Consider the following 19,112-nt stretch of genomic DNA (forward strand, 5'->3'; position numbering starts at 1 on the left):
GGCCAAAAGACTGATGAATTCCTTTAAAGCTCTGGATCCAGCCATGCCCAAAGTCATTAAAATCACTGAAATTTTTAGTTACACAGCCCAATAAATTCCCTTTTTAAATACAAGTCACACTATCACCTCCGGCCAAACAGTCCTTAATACACACCTTGGACAGAAAGGGTGAGTCCTGGGGTCTGTTAGAATAACCAACAGTTTATTAAAAGCTTGCTGTGGGGCTCTGTGCCAACCCCATAGCTGGGAGGGGCTCCCATGACTGCCCCCAGGCCTGGGAGCAGCCCCTTCGAAGGTCCTTCCCTTGTTCCCCTGCCCCAGCTCTGATCTCAATTTAAAAAAAAGATAAAGGACAAGACGGCACAGGACGTCAGACAGCAACGGGGGGGGGGGGGGGGGGGGGGGGGGGGGGGGGGGGGGGGGGGGGGGGGGAGATGGAGAGACCAGGCAACCTGACCCCAAGACCCCATCCTGATCCTTCTTTCTTAGGAAGGCCTTTTCCTTCTGTTCTCCCCAACCCCAGACCTGCTCTGCCACACCCCAGGTCTGGGGGGCCTGGCATCCCCAGTCCACGGCCCCATTACACGGGGTAGTATAGTTCTCTGAATATAATATATCTAGACCCACCCTTCCCCTCCCCCAGGGGACCAGATGAATATTTGACACGCACATCTCCCTCCTTTCCCGAGGCTGTGATGGAGAGAGACCCTGGCACCATGGTGGGGAGGCAGGGGCTCCTGGTCAGCCTTGAGGCACCGATGCCCAAGCTGGCCCTGGGCCACTGGCCAGCCCAAGAAGCTCATGAGATGAGGAGGTCTGAGGGGAGCTGGAGCCAACATCCTGTCCCCCACCCCTGGGTGGGCCTCAAGCTTACAGCCCTCCAGGATCAGGCTCCACCCACCCCTGCCCCTGTCCCATTCATCTGCTCATCCACCCTGCACTTCAGGAATAGAAGTGGGAGGAGCCATTGAGGATGTGGGAAGCAACACTGGTGCTACGGCTCAGAGGCCCAGGCACTGCAGCAGCAGGGGGGCCCACATTGTCACTGCCACTGCCCCCTGAGGCTGCCCGCCGCAGGGGCTGAGGGCTATTTCTTAGCAGCAACAGGGCTCCACCTCGGGGTGTCCCACTCTGTGTGGGGGGCCCCAGCCAGTTTGGGGGACCTGGCGGAGCCAGCAGAGAGGGCTGACGCCAGGCTGGGGGGGGCATGCCCGGTGGAGGAGGACCATGGCTCCAATGTGCCCCCGATCGGGGAACAGGACGCGAGGGCCAGGCAGGGGCAGGGGGTGGAGCAGGATAGCCCTGGGCAGCAGCCTCGGCTGGGATGCCCCCCAGAGCCATACTGGAGAAGCCCAGCCTCATGCTCTCGGCATCGAAAGCCTCGATCTCACGGGCCTGCCGCTCGAGCAAACTCCGGATTCGCTCAGAGCGCCCTGTCTGCAAGGCCAGCAGCTCCTCTTCCACCTGGGACACCCAGAAGAGAGGTTAGCACGTCCGGGGGCAGGAAATGGGGAGCCTGCCCTCCCCAGTGCATCCTGGTGTCAGAGCCCCCTTACCCGCTGCTCCAGCAGTGCCCGCCTCAGAGCCACCCTCTGCTCCAGCTCCCGCAGCTCCCGCTCATGCTGACTCTCTGTGCGGATCTTGATCTTGCTCTGGTAGGCATTGAGCAGCTCCAGCTCCTGTTGAAGCTGCTGCCGAAGGGCCTGGAATTCTGCCTCCTGGGTCTCATCAAGCCGCAGCTGGCAAACGGGAAGAACTCATTTTAGGGGCCTCCTCCCCCACCCCCACAATCCTCCCCTGCCCCAGGTAGGCCTGGGCCCTAAGGTTTCAAGAAGCAGCCAGTCTCAACATCTATCAGAATGAAAGGTCGTCATACCCTGTGACACAGCAATTACACTTCCAGGAATTTATCCCCCAGGTATACTTGCACATGTGCTCGGAGGTGTTCACTGAAGCGTTGTAATAGCAAAATACTGGAAACAACCTAAATGTCCACCAATAAGGGATGGGTTAAAGAAATTATGGTACATCCATACCATGGAAAATTCTATGCTGTTTCAAAAATGAGACAGGTGTACTGACATGGAAAGATGTCCAAGAAATATTAGGTGGAAAAAGAAGAGAACAGTATGTACAATCCGATCCCATTTCCATTTAAAATTGTGTGTAATTTTCCAAATATGCATAGGGAAAAAACTAAAATACAATTATGAACAGTTACCTCTGAGAGGTGGGATTGGATGAGAGAATGGCAGTGAATAGGGGCACTTTGATGTTTTACACTATACATAGTTTTTAACTGGCCCATTCCAGTGTTGTGTGATCTCTCTTAGAGAACAGCGATCTTCAAAATCCTCCAGAAGTCTGAGTAATTCGGCCCAAGGGCCACAATCATTTTAATTTGCTCCCTGTTAACACATTAAACTAACTCAGGCCCGGGGAAAAAATTATAGCCACTCTTTCCTTGGTGGTTCTTGGTAGTCAGGCTGGCTTTGTCAAGACCTTAAGAAAATACTTAAGAGACACAATAAAACCATGGCAGAGAATACTAACAGTGGGAAAGTATCCAAGTTTCCCCCAAGTACAAAAGCCCCGTCTTTGTCCACACTCCCCCATTCCCACTCCCCATAGCTAAGCCGGGCGTACAGAGGCCAGCCTCCACCACGCTCCCTCCCTGGACCCCAGGCCTCACCGCCTGTGAGCTGAGCATCTCTGAGATGGACTGGTCGTACTGCTCGGCTAGGATTGCCAGCTTGCGGGTCTGTTCTTCCTTGAGCCGCTTAAGGAGGCTCTTGTGCTGAGCTTTGGGCGTGGTCTCCAGCAAGTGTGCCCGCAGGGCCTTGTACTGCCGAGTCTGGATCTTACACGTCTCCTGGAACTGCTTCTTGATCTGCAGCTCCTTAGACTATGCAGTGGACGGACCAAGGGGAGATGGGGACAAGGGAGAGGAGGAGGAAGAGGAGGAGGAGAAACGACCAGGGGAGAGGGGGAGGAGAGAGGGAGAGAGAGAGAGAGAGAGAGAGAGAGAGAGAGAGAGAGAGAGAGAGAGAGGAGACAGAAGCAGAGACAGGGAGAGGGAGAGAAACAGAAAACATGTTAGACAGAGGGGGCGGGGGGAGCTGTATACAGACAGACACGGAGAGATGGGATTGTGTTGAGAGAGATAAGGAAGGTTCTCAATGGGCAAGAAATACAAAGTAAACAAGACAGGTTCCAAGAGCATGTTCAGAGTTGGGTAGAAAACTTACAAGAAACAGCAGGAGAGTTCACGGACAGGGAACTGAAAATCTTTAGGGTACTGAATGCACACAAGAAGCTCTGACCGTGCAAAGAGGGAGAAAATACAACCCAGAGACAGAAGCCAAGTGGGGCACAAGAGTGAGAGAACCAAGTCACACAACACACCCATGGAAGAGAGCAACACAGCTAAAGAAAGACAGAAGGAGTCCCAGGTTCAGCACCTCAGGGTGGGAGGGAGAGAAGGATAAGCTCCGAGCTGAGAAATGGATAAGGAGTAGGCCCATCTTGGCCCACACCAGGGAGAGGGGCAAGGAGGTGTCCAGAAAGGGCCTGACAAGTTCAGTGGGCCAGCAGCGGCTACCCTGACCAGATCTCCGCATTCCAGCCCGGCCCCTTATGTACTCAGCTCCCACTCCAAGGCCCACAGCCAATCCCATTTCCATGTCCCACCCCCAACTCTGCCTGGCCCCTCCCCCCCAACTCACCACCCCCTACTGTAGAGGGTTTGTAGGCCCATCCCCAAGCCCTCTAGGGTAAAGCCTAATGCCAGGAGAGCAAGTCAGCTCCCAGACAGAAGGGAACCACACAGGGAACGGGCTGGGAGAAAAGGCAGGGGATGAGGACAAAAGGACCCGGAACCTAAGGACTCTCTGGAAAGAATCCATCAACAGGGGAGCTATGGGACCAAGAAGTTCTGTGGAAGCTCAACAGGGGCTCAGAGCTCCGAGCTGCTGGTGGTCATGGGGCAACGAAGCTAGGAAGGCAGAGAGGATGAGGCTGAGGAGTGAAAGGGGTTAAGATAACGTAGATGGGGGTGAAGAGGTCATGGAACTGGGGGCCAAGGGTCCAGATCGGGGGCATACCCGGGATGCTAGGCGGCAGGACAAAGCAGACAGAGGCAGCCTGGGCCAAAGGTACAGTTCCGCTCAGATATTTTATTTGTGTTTGTCTTTTTCTTTTTTTGGTGGGGGAAAGGGGACAGGTTGGAAGGGAGACAGAAAAACAAAATCAAAGAGAGAAAAAAAAAAAACATGACTTCCCACCCACCGCCACCCCTGGCCCCAGGCCTGAGTTGATGAGGGTGAGGATGAGCACACACACAGCGGGAGAACAGCAATAATTTAGGGTGGGGGAGGAGCGTCAGGAGAACACAAAGTGTAACTTCTGGACTCCACGGTGGAGGAGGCTGCCTGTCTAGAGGTCCAAAGGACTGGGGTGAGGTGGGAAAGCATACTAAGGAAGGAGGGGTGAAAGGGAGGAGAGGATTGCGACTGGAGAGACCTCACTGAGTAGTGGGAGATAAAGTGCTCGATGCTCTAGATTCGGGCTGAGGAGGAGCTAGAGTTGGTTACCTCCAGGGAGGCAGGGCCCGGGACTGGCGGGTTCGGGATCGCCGCCCAGTTAGAGTCCCAGGCACTGGTTGGCGAGAGGCAGGAGGCCCTAGTCGGCGCAGGCTGCGTGGCAGCAGCCGAGGGATACGGCTGGGCCTTTCACCCCGGAGCAGGCCCCAGCTGGCCAGTGTGTGGATGGCCCAGGGGGGCAAGTGGGAGGCTAAACCCTGGCTGGCCCGTGCCAGGCGCCAGTTCCAGCCCTTGCACAGGGTCCAAAACCTCGCCAACAGGGCTAGTGGGTGTCGGGCAGTGCGGGGATTACCCCGCCGGGGCCCAGGGACAGGCAAACGGCTGCGGAAGCCATCCTTGTTGGTTTTGGGGTAGAGTGCAAACAGGCCCCGGTCCCCCACAGCCCCACAGCCCTGTAGGGCACGAAAGGCCATGGGTGATAGGCGCAGGAGAGCCCGCAACCAGAGTCGAGAGATACCCCGGCGCATCCGGGGGCCCTGCTGCCGCACCCATTTGCCCCCAGCTGCGAGAGCTGCCAGAGGTAGAGCCAGGCCTGGCCAGGCTAGGAGCCAGGCAGCCCCAAGGCCCAGAGGGACACCCATAAGGCCACGGCGCCAACTCAGACCCAGGACGGCCCCCAGTGCGGTGCCCTGGGCCAGGAGTAGGAACAGACTGGGGGGCAGGTGCAGAGCTGTACAAAGAAGTAGGTAGGAGGCCCCCAGGCCCACCAGCCCCACCTCAAGGGCCAGCAGTGATGCCTGCAGGCCACCCCCGCCCTGCGCTGCCAGCAGTGGGAGGAGCAGCAGGAGGAGGAGGGGCAGGAGGCCAGAGGAGGACCCCACTGCGAAGGAGAGGCCTGCCAGGAGACCATGGGACAGAAGTCCAGGGAGCTGGCTAGCAGGGCCGTGCCTCAGATGTGTTGGAGGGGGTTCAGGGGGGATGTCTGGTGAGGGACAGCCATCTCCAGGATCCCTCGGGGTCCTAATTGGAGCTCCCTCTTCCTCTTCCTCCTCCTCCTCGGGGACTGGGGTCAGTGCCGGGCCTGGGATCCAGCCAAGCTCAAATCCCTCATCCAGCAGGCTCCCATCCTCCTTCCCCCATAACCCCCATCCCCCAGCCGCCTCCTGGCCTACAACGCTCCTCTCCTGGGGCGCCAGGGATGGGACGCTAAGTTCTTCTATCTCCTCCTCAGGCAGACCCCAAACTTCCTCCTCAACCAAACTCCTATGTTTTTGTGGACCGGGACTAGGGGTTCCTGATTCTTCCCCCAACATCCTCTGTTCCTCTGGCTCCAAGGTGGCCCCTTCCTTTCCCAGAATCCTTCTCTCTGGAACTGCTTCCTCCTCCTCTCCCAGAATTCTTTGGTTCGGGACTGCCTCCTGGTCAGATGAGCAGGGCTGCTCTTCTCTAGGGGTGCCTGTGCTGGGTGGTCCCAGAGCCCCAGGAATGGGGAGCGGGAGGCCCGGGGGACGCTGGCCTGCACGTACTTTGAGGCTCTTGGGCTGCTGGCGAACCTGGGCCGCGTGCTTCTGCCGCAACTCTTGCTCACGCCGCTTGTTGTACTCCAGCTGGTTGCCCAGCTCCGTCTGGTGCTGCAGGCGGGTGAGCTCCGCCCGTGTGCGCTGGACGGCCTGGAGCTGCCGTAGCTCCAGCTCCCGTGTGGCCTCATGCTGCCGCAGCAGCAGCGCACACTCCAAGTCCTTCTGGGTCTGCTTCTTGTTCAAATCCTGAGGCAGAAGGGAGGCAGGGCCCCGAGCCCGGTCAGGAAGCTTTGCTGGTGTCAAGAGAGCCCCAGGACTTCCAGGGAGCTGAGCACGGGGAGCCGAGGGGTGTAAGGGAGCCAGGCTCCTGGCCGGCCTGGGAACAGAAGCCCAGGGAGCTCAAGCAGGGTCTGACAGCACGAGGAAAACAGGGGCGTGGAAGAGAAGCCAAGCCATGACATGCAAGAGGGCAGAGGGGAAAGATGACCCCAAGCAAGGCAGACGGAAGGGGCAGGCGCCTGTGGTGTGGGAGGGAATGCGGGATGGGGTGGCCTACCTCCCGCAGCAGGTCCTGGTCCAGGCTGTGACGAGCCAGCAGCATCTTGCGCTTATACTGGCGACACTGAAGCTCAAAGTACTGGCGCTGCCGCCGCAGCAGCCCCGCCTCCTCCTCCGCCTGGCACTGCTGGAGCTGCTCCTTCTGCCGCAGAAGCCACTCGGCCTTCTCCCGCTTCGGGGTGCTGGGGTTCTCCTGAAGCTCCTGCGCAAGGCAGTGGGGAGGGCAGGGGGTCAGGACACCTCGCTCACCACAGGCCCTGCCCAGGGCTGCGGTCCCATCCCACCTCTTTCAGCTGCTCCTTCCGCAGTTTGTAGGTTCGCTTCTGCGCCTCCAGCAGGGCGGCCAGCTCCTTCTTCTGCTGCCCAAGGATGTGCTGCTGGAACTTCCGCTCCTCGGCCTGGGCAGCTCGAGCCTCCTTCTCACCGATGGCCTGGTGCCGCCGGGACAGCTTTTCTGCCTCAGCCCCAAAGCCAGCCCGCTGGGCCTCAAGCTCCCGCTGCAGCCGTGCGCTGTGCTCCTCGCGTTCACCCCTCAGCCGCGACTCCAGGGCCAGCAGCTGCTTCTGGTGCTGTCGTCGCATCCGCTTATAGCCACTCAGCTGCTCCCGCAGTGCCGAGTCCTGCTCGTGCTCCTGGATCTGGCGGCTGACCTGGGGCAGGCGAGAGGAAGAGAAGTGGGGCTCAGCCCTGCCCAGTCTCATGAACACACGCAACTGTCGTGCTCTATTGGAGAATATACGCTTCAGACTCGGGTTTAATTCTCATTTGGTACTTTCCTCACACTCGGCCCCTCTGAGCCCGCTGCCTCCACAGGATGAGGGACACTCAGTCCATTTCACAGACCGGTGAGACCCGCACAGGGCCCAACACAGAAGTGGCAACAATTCAAATTAATTCAAAATCAGACATACCTGGGCTACACTCCCAGCTCGGTCACTTACTAACCACGTGACCTCAAGCAAATTAACGACATTAAGCCTCAGTTCCCTCATCGGCTAAATGAGGCAATGATACCCTTTTGTAGAAAGCTGTGGAAATTAAATCTGATACAGATGTCATAGTGCCTAATAAAACGCTCTGACCTAACAAGTGCTGGCTTTCTTCCATTTCAGCAAACACTAAGGACTCCTTACACAGCCCAAGTATGGAGCTGGGAGTTGGGCCGTGAGATGTTGGGAGTATCAAGAACACTGGACCTGGATGTCCCCATCTGAAGTTTGGAGCTCAGGTCCCGCTGTCAAGTGGGCATGACTCCTAACTAGCCCAGGTGGGCCACGTCCCTGGAAGTCACAGAGCTCTCTGCACAGCACCACAAAGCACTAAGCACCACAGGATGTGTGAACAACTGTCCTAGCACAACAACCACAGCATTAGCCATAGAATATATTAGACTGACCACTAGCCTCTAAGGGATTTGATGTTGGTGCCTGCAGCTCAGCTAAGCAAGAATGTAATCTAAAGGTTTACTGAAAGCATGGATGGGGGTGCCTGGGTGGCTCAGTCGTTAAGCATCTGCCTTCGGCTCAGGTCATGGTCCCAGGGTCCTGGGATCGAGCTCCACATCGGGCTCCCTGCTCAGCGGGAAGCCTGCTTCTTCTCCCTCTTCCTCTCCCTCTGCTTGTGTTCCCTCCCTGTCTCTCTGTCAAATAAATAAATAAAATCTTAAAAAAAAAAAAAAAGCATGGAAGAAAAACTGTTTTATGAAAAGTCTATCCATCTTTTCCTGTGAGCTGAGAAAAACATCACCACGACTCGATTTTAGGAGGACCAAGGTCCTGCTTCATTTGAAAATTTGAGAACCACCAAAGGTGTTTGGGCAAGTGCCTTGGACAACAGCATGTCTGAGTCATGACTGTCTCATCTCTCAAATGGGCTTGTACCCTCTCCCTCCAGAGGAGGCTGGAAGGATGAGATACAGGCATGGGTGTGGGCCTAAGAGCCAATCAATGGTATGAGGCAGACACTGGCCACCATTCCTTGCCCTCCAGGAACATAAACTCCAGCACACCTATCATAATGCCATTTAGGAGTAACACAGCACAGGGATGTGAAGCACCTGGCTGTCCAGGAGCCTGGGAAGACACCCCAGGACATGCTACTTAAGCCTAGCCACGAAGATGGTGTAAGAGTTTACCAAGCTAGGAATACCCACATTGGGCAATGTAACCAAAACAGTCCGTTAGAAGAGAGTGGGGAGGTCGAGGAGACAAGGCGAGAGACAGCAACAGAAAGTGAGGGTGGAATCTGGACTTAATTCAGTGCCACAGGAGGAAAAAAATCATCTCTGGACTTAGAGTTTGGGGCATCCAGGCTGAGGGAGAATGGCCACACTTACCAGGGAGGCAGTACGGATGGTGGCAAAGTGGTCCCGGTTGCGGCAGTAGGCCCGGCGGCGGGCAGAAGAGGTGGTAGAGGTGGGAGCCGGGGCTGCCGGCTGCTGGAGAGGGCCAGGGGTCATCTCTGGCTGGTAGGGGTCATCATACAAGTTGTCAGAACCCTACAGAAAGGGAAGGTTAACAGGAATGACCAAAGTTCAGAGGTCACTGGGCCCAAAGGGAGTTCCCTGGAGACCCAGTGAGACTTAGAGGAGGAGCAATCACCCTTGGGAGGGAGAGCTGGGGCTCGGCCTTGTCACCGTCAGGCTTGCTGAGGGTGAGCTGCATACCGGCAGTCGGTGGATGATGGAACTATGGGATGTGACTGTGTGCTCCCCCTCCTGCATCATGGCCATCTCTCGGGCTTCAGGCCCTTCCTCTTCCTCCTCTTCCTCTTCTTCTTCCTCCTCCTCCTCCTCATTGTCTGAAGCATCTGCTAGGCTGTTGACCGAACTGCTCTGGCTGGAGGCGCTGATGGACATGCTGGGCACTGAGTGGCTACTCTCTAGACTGGTCAGCGTCCCAGCCCGGTGCATGTAGGGCTCGGCCTCCTGTGGACAGGGTGCAGGCTTTTGGGCAGGGAAGGGGAAAGACAAGGGGGTGTGTGTATGGAGGCAGCACAGGGAGACAGAGGGTAGTAAGAGGGAGAGGGAAAGTGAGCCAAGCAGCTGCTAGGAGGCAAGCACGACACAGTGGTATAAAAGGGTGGCATGGTAAGCAGGGTTACCTCCTCTTCCTCTGGGGCCTCAGCACCAGGGCCATTGGGTGCCTCTTGGAACAGGATCTTCTTCATCTTTCGGTACTGCAGGTTGTCTAGCTCCCGCACAGCATCCTTAGTCCTCTGGATGAGGTCCATGATGACTGTGGGTGGCCGCTCCCGGAGCACAAAGCGGTGCTGAGGGGAGAGAACGCTAAGGCCTGCTGCCAAGCACCCTGCCCCACAATATCCCCTGGGCTTTGGCATTCCCTCTGCCCTGAGACACTTCCCTGGGGCCCATGCCCACCATGAACCATGAACTGATGCTAGCCTTGTCCTACCCCTTGCTCCCGCATGAATTTTCACCACCCGATCGCTACTCCCGGGACAGGCTCCTGTTCCTCCAGGCGTGGCTAGCAGACAAGAACAGTCAGGAGATCTGGATTGTAGTCCAGGTCCTCTATCAAAGTGCTGTGTGCCCCTGGACACATCATGAGGCCTCTGTGGACCTCAGAAGCTATCCCATGATTATAAAACAAGGACGTCAAACTGGACTGTCTATATCACTTCCCAACCAGGGCTCCTTAGGCCCCCATAGATTTGTGAAGGGAATGGGGGCCCCTCTACTTTTGATAACTCAAAACACACCTAAGGGAAATCATACATTTACCCACGACAAGGCTACACAGGCTTTTGGCTTGAATTACATCAGATCAGTGTGGTAACCCTGGTTATCGCACGCAGACCAGAAGCTCTGGCTGGCAATTATATACATCTTTGATTAATAAAAGATGGGAAAACAAATTATTACTTAATAAATAAAGGCAGTCTCGTAGACAAAATCTTGCAAAATACAAAGTCCATTGCACTGGGAACAGGGATGGGAATTCATAAATGGAAGCTCTTAGTGGAGGAAGAATTGGGAAACACTAATGTCCCTGAGGGGTTTCTCAGGTGATTCTAACAGGCAACAGTTCTAGGAGAATGCTAGGCCAGTGAGCCCTCACCTTCAGAAGAACCTCTGAGGTTGGTCTGTCTTGAGGGATTTTCTGAAGACAGGAGTCAACAAAATTCCGGAAGTACTCAGACCTACAAGTCATGGGAGGATAAGGGAGGGGTGGGAAGGGCATGAGCCAGGCAGCCTTACCCCTGGGCCCAGGAATCCCAGTCCTCACCAGTGTCCTGACTGGAGCACAGGGGACTCGTTCTGTGCAATGTGGTATAAGGCACTCATCGCATTCATGTTAAACAGCGGTGGTTTCCGTTCGGCTACAGAGAAAGGTCAACAGGGAGAAGGTGAGAGGTGGCAGGTAGGCAGAGGAGGCTGGAATGGAAATCAAAAGATTTGGGTCCACACCCCAGCTCCCTGACTTCCTTGCCACATGACCCTGACCAATTCTCACAATCTCAATTAAGTCCCTCTGTAAAATGTTAACACCTACCTCTCCCCTACACATGGTGGAGCAGGATCAAAGAAAACAACATGTGCATAAGCACCAAAGGAGGCAGAAAAAAACACAGTTATCAGCCCAACTAACATTTATTAGGTTCCAAATAAGACCAAAAAACTGGGGGAGTGTTATGGGGAAGTTAAGGAAAAACAAGAGACAGGCCCTGTCCTCAAGGAACTTCCAGTCTAACAGGGAAGGAGACAGAAAAATGGCTGGGAAGCTGGGTGTGCATGGTGGGCCCTCAAACTGGTACACAGGCAGGGGATTAAGGGCAGGTCTTTTGGAAAAAGGGGTATTGGAGCTAGGCCTCAGATTAGAAGTTATAAGCCAGGAGCTCCTTGTGGTCCAGACAAATGTTTTGTGTTGTTTATGTTTTTTGGCCTAAACAGTGATTTTTAAATTAAATCCCAACCTAACATTTTTTTAAAAAAGATTTTATTATTTTGACAGAAAGAGCGACAACGAGAGCAGGAACACAAGCAGGGGGAGTGGGAGAGGGAGAAGCAGGCTTCTGGCTGAGTGGGGAGCCCAATTTGGGGCTCGATCCCAGGACCTTGGGATCATGACCTGAGCTGAAGGCAGACGTTTAACGACTGAGCCACCCAGGAGTGCCTCCAACCTAACAATTTAATAACCATCATCATCATCATCTAAATTTTTAGTTTCTCCGAAAAAATTAGATCTGGTGAAAAGGAGCTGACATTCCTGCATAACGATGGGCTAGAGCTAAGCAAGAGCAATCTCCAGTTTGCCAGGGCCTTCTCCACATTGCTTCTCTGATACAGACTATCAGCTGCCATTTATGATCAGGACTGACTGTTTCTTCAATAGAGAAATATTTCTCTTCATTCATGTCTCTACCAAAAACTAGGAATAAAAGGGACAGCTCTCAATTTTTCTTATACCTGGCCTGTTTCACATATTTGCATCACCTGTCCAGCTGTGTCCTCAAATGACAAATGCAGACATGTGGAGATGGATGTGTGGGATGGATGTATGTCCAAATCTCGGACTTTGGGCAGAAGACACAATACAAACCAAGGCAAGAATGTGGAACAGTTCATGGCACACTCAGGGCGTGGAGCTCAGGAAGGGGAGAGCCAACCTTCAGGAAGTGGAACCTTTAGCTTGGTGGAAGGAAGGGTGAGGATGGCGTCAGTCTTGAAGGCAATGGGGAGCATTAACGGCTTTGCGGAGGGGAGCAAAGCAACAGCACCCAGCTAGGGAGGATCTCTCTGACATGAGAGAGACTGGAGGGAAGAAGAGACTATTGGTAGGACAGATCACTGCAGGAAGTCATTGACAAGAGGAGCTAAGAGCATCTCTTTCTTGGGCAACTAGCTGTGCCTGGCTCCCTGTTGAAGGCTTTACGAACATGACCTCACAAACTGTTGTTTCAGTAGCTTAAGCTGGCAGAGATGAGAACCTTGACAGGGCTTCAAGGACTCATGAACTCACTTGAGCCTCACTCTCACTGCTTTTCACATGGCATTACCTGCAATATTCCAAACAACTGAAGCTAGTCTCAGCAACTCGTGCCTGCTCTTACCTACCCAGAATGCTCTTCCCTACAGTCTTCATACAGCTACTATTTGTCTTACGGCTCCACTTAGACAGAACCTGTCTAAGCCCCAGCCCCTGAACTAGGTCAAGTCCCTTGTTTTATGGTTGTACTGTTCCTGTAACTTCTCCTTTCAGCTTCTATCCCACTGAGAGAAAACAGCCTGTTTCCCCAGCTAGAATATAAGTTCCATGAAGGCAAGAACCTCATTCACTGCTATACGCCCAGAACCTGCTAGGATAGCATGGCACACAGTGGGCATTCAAAAAAGATGTGGGCGCCTGGGTGGCTCAGGTTAAGCATCTGCCTTTGGCTCAGGTCATGATCCCAGAATCCTGGGATTGAGCCCCACATCGGGCTCCCTGCTCAGCGGGGAGCCTGCTTCTCCCTCTCCCTGCTGCTCCCCCCTTGCTTGTGCTTTCTGTCAAATAAATTAAATCTTAAAAAAAAAAAAAAGATATAGGACTAGACTAGAGGACAGGAAGGGAAGAATGCTCCGAAATCTTCAGGTCTAAGAGCTGGCAGGATTTGACAGCTGCCTGAATAGGGGATCAACGGTAGAGTCAAAATGGACAGGAGCCTGAAAGCCTAAGGATGAGATGGTATGGCGATGGTAAGAGAAAGAGAAAGGAGTGGAGAGAAAAAAGGACGAAGGAACAGAGGATGTAGTCTTTACCCAGCTCAATGCAGGTTATCCCCAAGGACCAGACATCCACCTTGCCATCGTACTGCCCCTCATCCATTGCCAGGATCACCTCCGGAGCCATCCTGGGAGAAAGGTCAGGAGAAAGAGGCTGATCACCCACCCAGACTCTGCCAACTCCTGCTCCCAACATCCTGGGGACTCTCTCCACTCACCACTACCCCCACTCACCAGTATGGGGTGCCCACAAAGGAGTTGGCAGGTGCCATGATAGATGCAGAGCCAAAGTCCCCCAGCTTCACCAAGCCTGGCTCTGATAGCAAGATGTTTCCAGCCTTCACATCCCTGCCAGAGACAAAGCACAGGGATAAGGCATGCATCTCAGGAAGGCTGGGCAGGGGCTTTAGCACCAAGTTTCCAAGAGGGCTATAGACCAGCTCAATGAGGAGTGGTGTAGAGTGCACCCCCTCCCAGCCATCGTCAGTGCAGCTTGTACCTATGGATCATGTTGTGGGAGTGCAGATAAGCCAGGCCCTGAAGGGCCCCATGGGTCACAGCTGCAATCTCCACCTCCTGAAGGGGCTTCTTGTGCACTGGGGAGTGAGGGAAAAACATCAAACTGAAGGGAGCCCAAGGGTGGGGCTGGAACAAGCTCCCCTGATCCCTTCCCCTAAAGCTTCTTTGCCCTTCCTTCTCCCTTCTCCCACTTGTTGGCCAGAGCCACTTACCTTCTAGAAGGTCAGAAGCTGAGCCCAGGCAATACTCCATCACCAGCTAAGAAAGGATAAAGGGTCAGAGATAAGCCTATCTGGCCACCCCTGCCCCATCTCCCTTGGACAGAGATCCAGAGAGTTTCTCTGCCTATCCTCCACTCAGGCATTGCCCCCGGGGGGTAAAGACAGAGAGGAAAGACAACTGAGAAAACGACGTGGTCGTGGGAGAGTCCCTTAGAGCCAGGGCCTCCTCTAGAAACAGCCCAAGATACCACCACTCCCATCTGAATCCCTTCAAAGCCCCATTCTATCTCCATTTCCTCCAGTCTACGTGCCCCTTTCCAACTACTAATGGTTTATGCCAATCTTCAAACCAGCCTCTCCTTCTCGACAGACATTGCTGTTCATGGGTTTGTCTGAGGTCTAGAGAAGTTGCGGGGGGAGACTTCCTCCTTTCCAAGGTCCATATAATAGCACCTGGAACAGGGCCTAACTAAGAGACTGGACCAGGACCAGGATGGGGGCAAAGATCAGGCCAGAGTCAGGGGGCTAGCTCACCCAAGCCGTGTGCTCCCTCAGGTAACAGCCCCGGTACTGAATGGTATTGGGGTGCCGGAGCTTCTGCAGGAACCGCACCTCCTTGATGATATCCTGCCACTTCTGAGAGGAGGTCAGGGGAGGAGAGGCTTACTCCTACACATCGAGACTTGGGTCCCCTGCCCTGCTCCCCACCAGTCTTGTCAAACTTGACCAACCTCATTTGACTGCTTCCCACTGTAGGACATCTTCTTGATGGCCACCACCTCACTATTCCGGACATCTCGGGCCTAGAAGACCAGACCAGAAGGTAGTGAAGGCTCCTGGTAAGAACTGGGCAGCGGAAAGACTTGCTGGAGAGGGCAGGAAAGGCTGGTGTGGTACAGTAGTGTAGAGGGCTGTGGACCCACAGCAAGAAGAATGCAGTGCCCATCTCTACCCCACTCTCCTAAGTCCCAACTCACAAAGTACACAGCTCCAAAACTGCCATGGCCAATTTCCCGGAGATCAGAGAAGAGCTTTTCAGGGTCATCCTTGAAGAACAGCTCAGCCACATCGGGGTCCTTCAGGCTCCCGGCCCGGCCCCCAGCTGGCATGATGGCCCCTGGGGGCCCTGAGAGTGGGGCCTGACCTGGAGAATGAAGAGCAGACCCTTAGGGCAAAGATGGGACACTCAGAGAGAGAGGAAGGGGCCTCTCAAGTTTCTGCCTTCTCCTCCCCTAGTTCCCTGATGAGGGGGAGGCACCGCAGAGGAAGGGCAAGGGGGAGATTAGGAACAACATCAAAGCTCCAAAAAAATGAAGTTGCCCTGGCAACCAGAGCACGGGGGCCGGGTCCCTGGAGTCCCTAAAACTGTTAGGAAGACTGAGAGCTAAGCATCCTCACCACCCCCAGCCCTCAATGAGATCCGTTTTGCCACAACCTTTACTTCTCCCCGCAAGAATAAAAGATCCCGCCTCCCAGCCAGAACCCCAGATTCCCAAGTGTCCTGTTCCACAAGTCCTATACCCCAAATACTTCCAGGCACCTTCCTGTCCCCCTTGGCGTCGAGGCCCCCTCCTCCCTCAACCTCTCACACCCTGGAAGAGAGCAGGAAACAGCCAGGCCGGAGGCAGTGGAAATCCGGCCATTGTTAGAAGTGGGTACTGGCCCAGAAGGGCCAGAGGACTTGCTCTCAAAAAGGGCTAGGGACGCTGTGGTAGGGAGGAGATGCGGAACGGGACGGACAGGGACAGAAACGGCACCTGGCTTTGGGGGCCTCTCTGTGACCTGGGCCGCCTTACTTGTCCAGTCCAACTGCATATGCATCATGCACAGGTGCAGGACATTTGTGGTGTCCAAGTAACATTTATTGAGCATGTAAAGTAAGCACCTTACATGCATCTCTCTCATTCAATCCTCACCACAACTTTATGAGGATTTACTATTACCCTTACCTTGCAGATGAGGAAACAAGCTCAGAAAAGGTTAAGTCTTGCCGAAAGCTGGTCCCCTATGCTAGACATGAAATAAGCAGGGCGGGAGAGTGGTCACCATTTCACAGATGAGGTGACTGAGGCATAGACAGGAGACAGGATTTCTCCAAGGTCAGAGAACAGGATCCTCTCTCCAGTCAGGCCAGTGTGCTTATTACTGTCTTAGCAACTCACCAACTCACCTCAAGCTCATCCCTCTCCTGCAGGAAGCCTCCCTTGACCACTCTAGCCTTTGGGGGGAGCTCCTAGAGCACCCAGCCCAAAACCCAGAGCAAGCTCCTGCAGTACAAGGAAGCCAAGGACCCCGCCCCTTTCTCCCAGGGAATTCCAGGCCAGGCTCCTGGCTAAGCACTTGTTGGAATTCAGGCACAAAAGAGCCTTCAGCAGAGTTGGACTCCCAGGGCACACAGAGTTCTAGCTCCTTTAAAGCACCTAACAATTTAGCATGTGATTATATTCTGTCGTGCATTGTTTCCTGTTGTGTTAATTTTGTCTCCTTAGCCCATCTGGAAGCTGGAGGGCAAGAAGTAAGCCTGACTCTCGCGTGGGCCCCCAGGGTGCAGAGGGCTCAGAATAGCCTGGGAGACTGATTGACTGCCTTCAGCCAAGCCCTCAGCAGCTCCCAAGCTGCTCAAAACAGGCCCCTTTCTCCATTCTCCTGCCAGTAACCCTGCCAAGCACCCCTCACCCCCACCACACACCCACACACAAAGGCAGGTGGCTCACAACTTGCCAAAGCAATCTTCTTGACCTCTTTACCAGCACCCAGCCCAGAACACCAACCCAGGACCCCAAGCCACATATAAGGGATGCCAACAAAACATCATGCAGGGCCTCTTCCTCAAATAATGAATATTTGAGCCATTACCAAGGTCTGTGCTAAATCACAGCCACTTTCTAAAATGGACAATGTTATCTCCATTCTGCAGATGAGGAAACCCAAGTCTGTCCCTAAGCAACACTACCAGTACATCTCACCAGCAACATACCACAGGGTTTTCAGTAAGTTCCTTATACTTGGTCTTCTCTTTGGTAAAATGGATTACAGCATAGGGCTGTTGTGAGATTTTTAATGAGATCTCAAACCTAGGAACACTAGGTAGACACTTGGCGTATGGATTCTTCCTTCCCTGCCTCCAGGGTCACCACAAGGATTTAATACTTTGGAGATCATCCTACCCCAGCAGCTTGGCTTTAACTGTGAAGAGACACCACTACAGCTATCATCTGTCAAAAGAGAGAGCCCTCTCAGGAACCCAGGCCAAAGAATGGAATCAGGGTAAAGATGAAGGTCACAGTAGAGAGAAAAATCCACGAGACCAGAAGACAGGAGCCAGAGCCTCCCATCAGGAAAAGCTTCTGAGTATAGCCCTCCTAAAAAGGAAGCTCTTCTCCCCCTCATTCTTAAATCTCACCCCAACTCATTCTCCTCTGGATCCCTGGCCAAGAAGAGATGCCAAGAAACAGGTATGGAGCAGGGGCAAAACTTGATCAAGAACTTGGGTTCAAATCCTGATTCTGCCATTGTGTGACCTTGGGTAACCTCTCTGGGCCTCAATATTCTCAACTGTAAAATGGGAAGACAGCAACAAAAGAAGCCCCCACAGGGTGAATGGAGGGGGAGGTGTCACATGAGAGAACAGATGTAAAGCACTTTGTAAATGACAGATCGCTTGACAAATGTATGAGATTACACCATCAGCAAGAGGTTGGAAAGTAATGATATAGCTGGGAGAAAATATTGCCAGGCATTCCCTAACACAAATGCACACACACACTTCCTTGAAAGGACAAGAAATCCGACCAGACCATGCCTAAAAAACAGATAAGTGGACCCACCATGGAGATCAAAGGCAAGGGAATCAACACCCAAAGCAATCCAGAGAAAGGGGTATAATCACGGAGAACAGGTAGCTGTGAGGGGCAAAGTGAACATGGGAGAAGACCAGAAGAGTACAAACCCATCTGATTAGCTCAAGCACCCTAGGGCGTGACCCCCATGACATCAAAGACCCTGTCACCTGATCCCCCATCAGACACATAATGAAGGAGGAACAAGGTGGCAGCAAAAGGCATGGCTAGCCAGAGGCTGACCACTGGCCCACTGGGCTTCATCCTGAGGAGAGGGCCTATCCAGGCCCAGTTCCTCAAAAAGGAGCACCCTTTCTTCTCAATGCTAGATACAGGGACCCGCGCCCCTGCACCCCGTGTCTCACCTGGTAGGGGTCACTATGGTGCCCCAGCGCTTCCGCCTCCTCCTGGGTTCCTCCAGCGGCTCTGCCAAGCAGGGAGAGGGGCAAGGAGACCTTTCCCCTTGCCACCTCTTCCTCGGCTTTCGCCCTTCCTGAGGGGCGGGCCCGGGAAGCCTCCCCTGGAGGGGAGGGGGTGACAACCTGATCTGACCTCGCGGTCCAGTCCTCCTCCTCCTCGAGAGCGACAGTTGCTGAATCCCGGATTTCTGGTTGTGGGGTCTGAACCCCAGATATTTGAACGAAGGGAGGCTGAATTTGATATCTGAACGCGCGGGGAATGAACCCCGGATACTGGTGCACGCAGGGGCCTGAACCCCAGATTTTTGAAATCCTATGAAACAGAGCCCCAGGTTTAGAGAGGTTGGGACCCGAGTCCTGGATATGTGGGGTCTGAGGGGCTGATGCCCGGATATTTGAGAAGCGAGGGGTCAAGCCCGGAAATTCGCGACCGAAGGGCCTGAGCCCCAGGTCTTCGGCCACCGACAGGGGGCCCACCCCGAGGACGTCCGGCCGCACGGCCCCTCTCACGCCGGGGTCCGAGGGTGACAGCCCTCACTCCCGCCCCGGCCTCCTCCCTTCTCCCTTCTCTCTCCTGGGGGTAGCTGAAAGATTGTAGCTAAGGACGGTCCCCGCGCCTTCTCTCCCTCTCCTCTTCTCAGTCTCAGCCTCTCTCCGCACCACAGCCCCGGTCTCGTCCCGGTCTCCCTCTCCCTCTTCCTCCCAATTCCAAGATGGAGACCGGGCGGGAGCGCGCAGGCGCGGTAGGGACGCCGGGCCAAAGGGGGCGGA

The 19,112-nt window shown here is 54.5% G+C and overlaps 1 protein-coding gene across 4 annotated transcripts; it reads right to left on the bottom strand.

The window, feature by feature from the left end:
- Positions 1 to 420: 420 nt before the first annotated feature.
- On the bottom strand, positions 421 to 19,054 carry TAOK2 (TAO kinase 2). Of its 4 annotated transcripts, none has more exons than XM_027613923.2 (19): positions 18,288 to 19,054; positions 15,061 to 15,227; positions 14,815 to 14,886; positions 14,618 to 14,719; positions 14,075 to 14,120; positions 13,843 to 13,939; positions 13,578 to 13,691; positions 13,380 to 13,471; positions 10,867 to 10,960; positions 10,699 to 10,780; positions 9,722 to 9,889; positions 9,285 to 9,545; positions 8,955 to 9,116; positions 6,904 to 7,269; positions 6,618 to 6,821; positions 6,068 to 6,307; positions 2,693 to 2,905; positions 1,557 to 1,739; positions 421 to 1,464 (listed from the first exon to the last, which is right to left on the bottom strand). In XM_027613923.2, the coding sequence occupies exons 2-19, from the start codon at positions 15,190 to 15,192 to the stop codon at positions 943 to 945; spliced, it is 3,150 nt and encodes a 1,049-aa protein (XP_027469724.2). In that variant the 5' UTR covers positions 15,193 to 15,227; positions 18,288 to 19,054; the 3' UTR covers positions 421 to 942. The 4 variants fall into 4 exon arrangements, with proteins under 4 accessions (XP_027469724.2, XP_027469723.2, XP_027469721.1 ...); XM_027613922.2 differs by having other exon boundaries at positions 9,285 to 9,563; XM_027613920.1 differs by lacking the exons at positions 421 to 1,464; positions 1,557 to 1,739; positions 2,693 to 2,905 and having other exon boundaries at positions 4,202 to 6,307.
- Positions 19,055 to 19,112: the final 58 nt, after the last annotated feature.

The sequence above is a fragment of the Zalophus californianus genome, chromosome 10, assembly GCF_009762305.2.
Source record: "Zalophus californianus isolate mZalCal1 chromosome 10, mZalCal1.pri.v2, whole genome shotgun sequence".
NCBI lineage: Eukaryota > Metazoa > Chordata > Mammalia > Carnivora > Otariidae > Zalophus > Zalophus californianus.

Coding starts and splice junctions, on each gene's coding strand:
- TAOK2 (XM_027613919.1), bottom strand. CDS start 15,192: ATGCCAGCTGGGGGCCGGGCCGGGAGCCTGAAGGACCCCGATGTGGCT. Junction 13,692..13,842: donor TCCCACAACATGATCCATAG/GTACAAGCTGCA, acceptor TGTCTCTGGCAG/GGATGTGAAGGCTGGAAACA. Junction 10,961..13,379: donor GATAACCTGCATTGAGCTGG/GTAAAGACTACA, acceptor CTTTCTCTGTAG/CCGAACGGAAACCACCGCTG.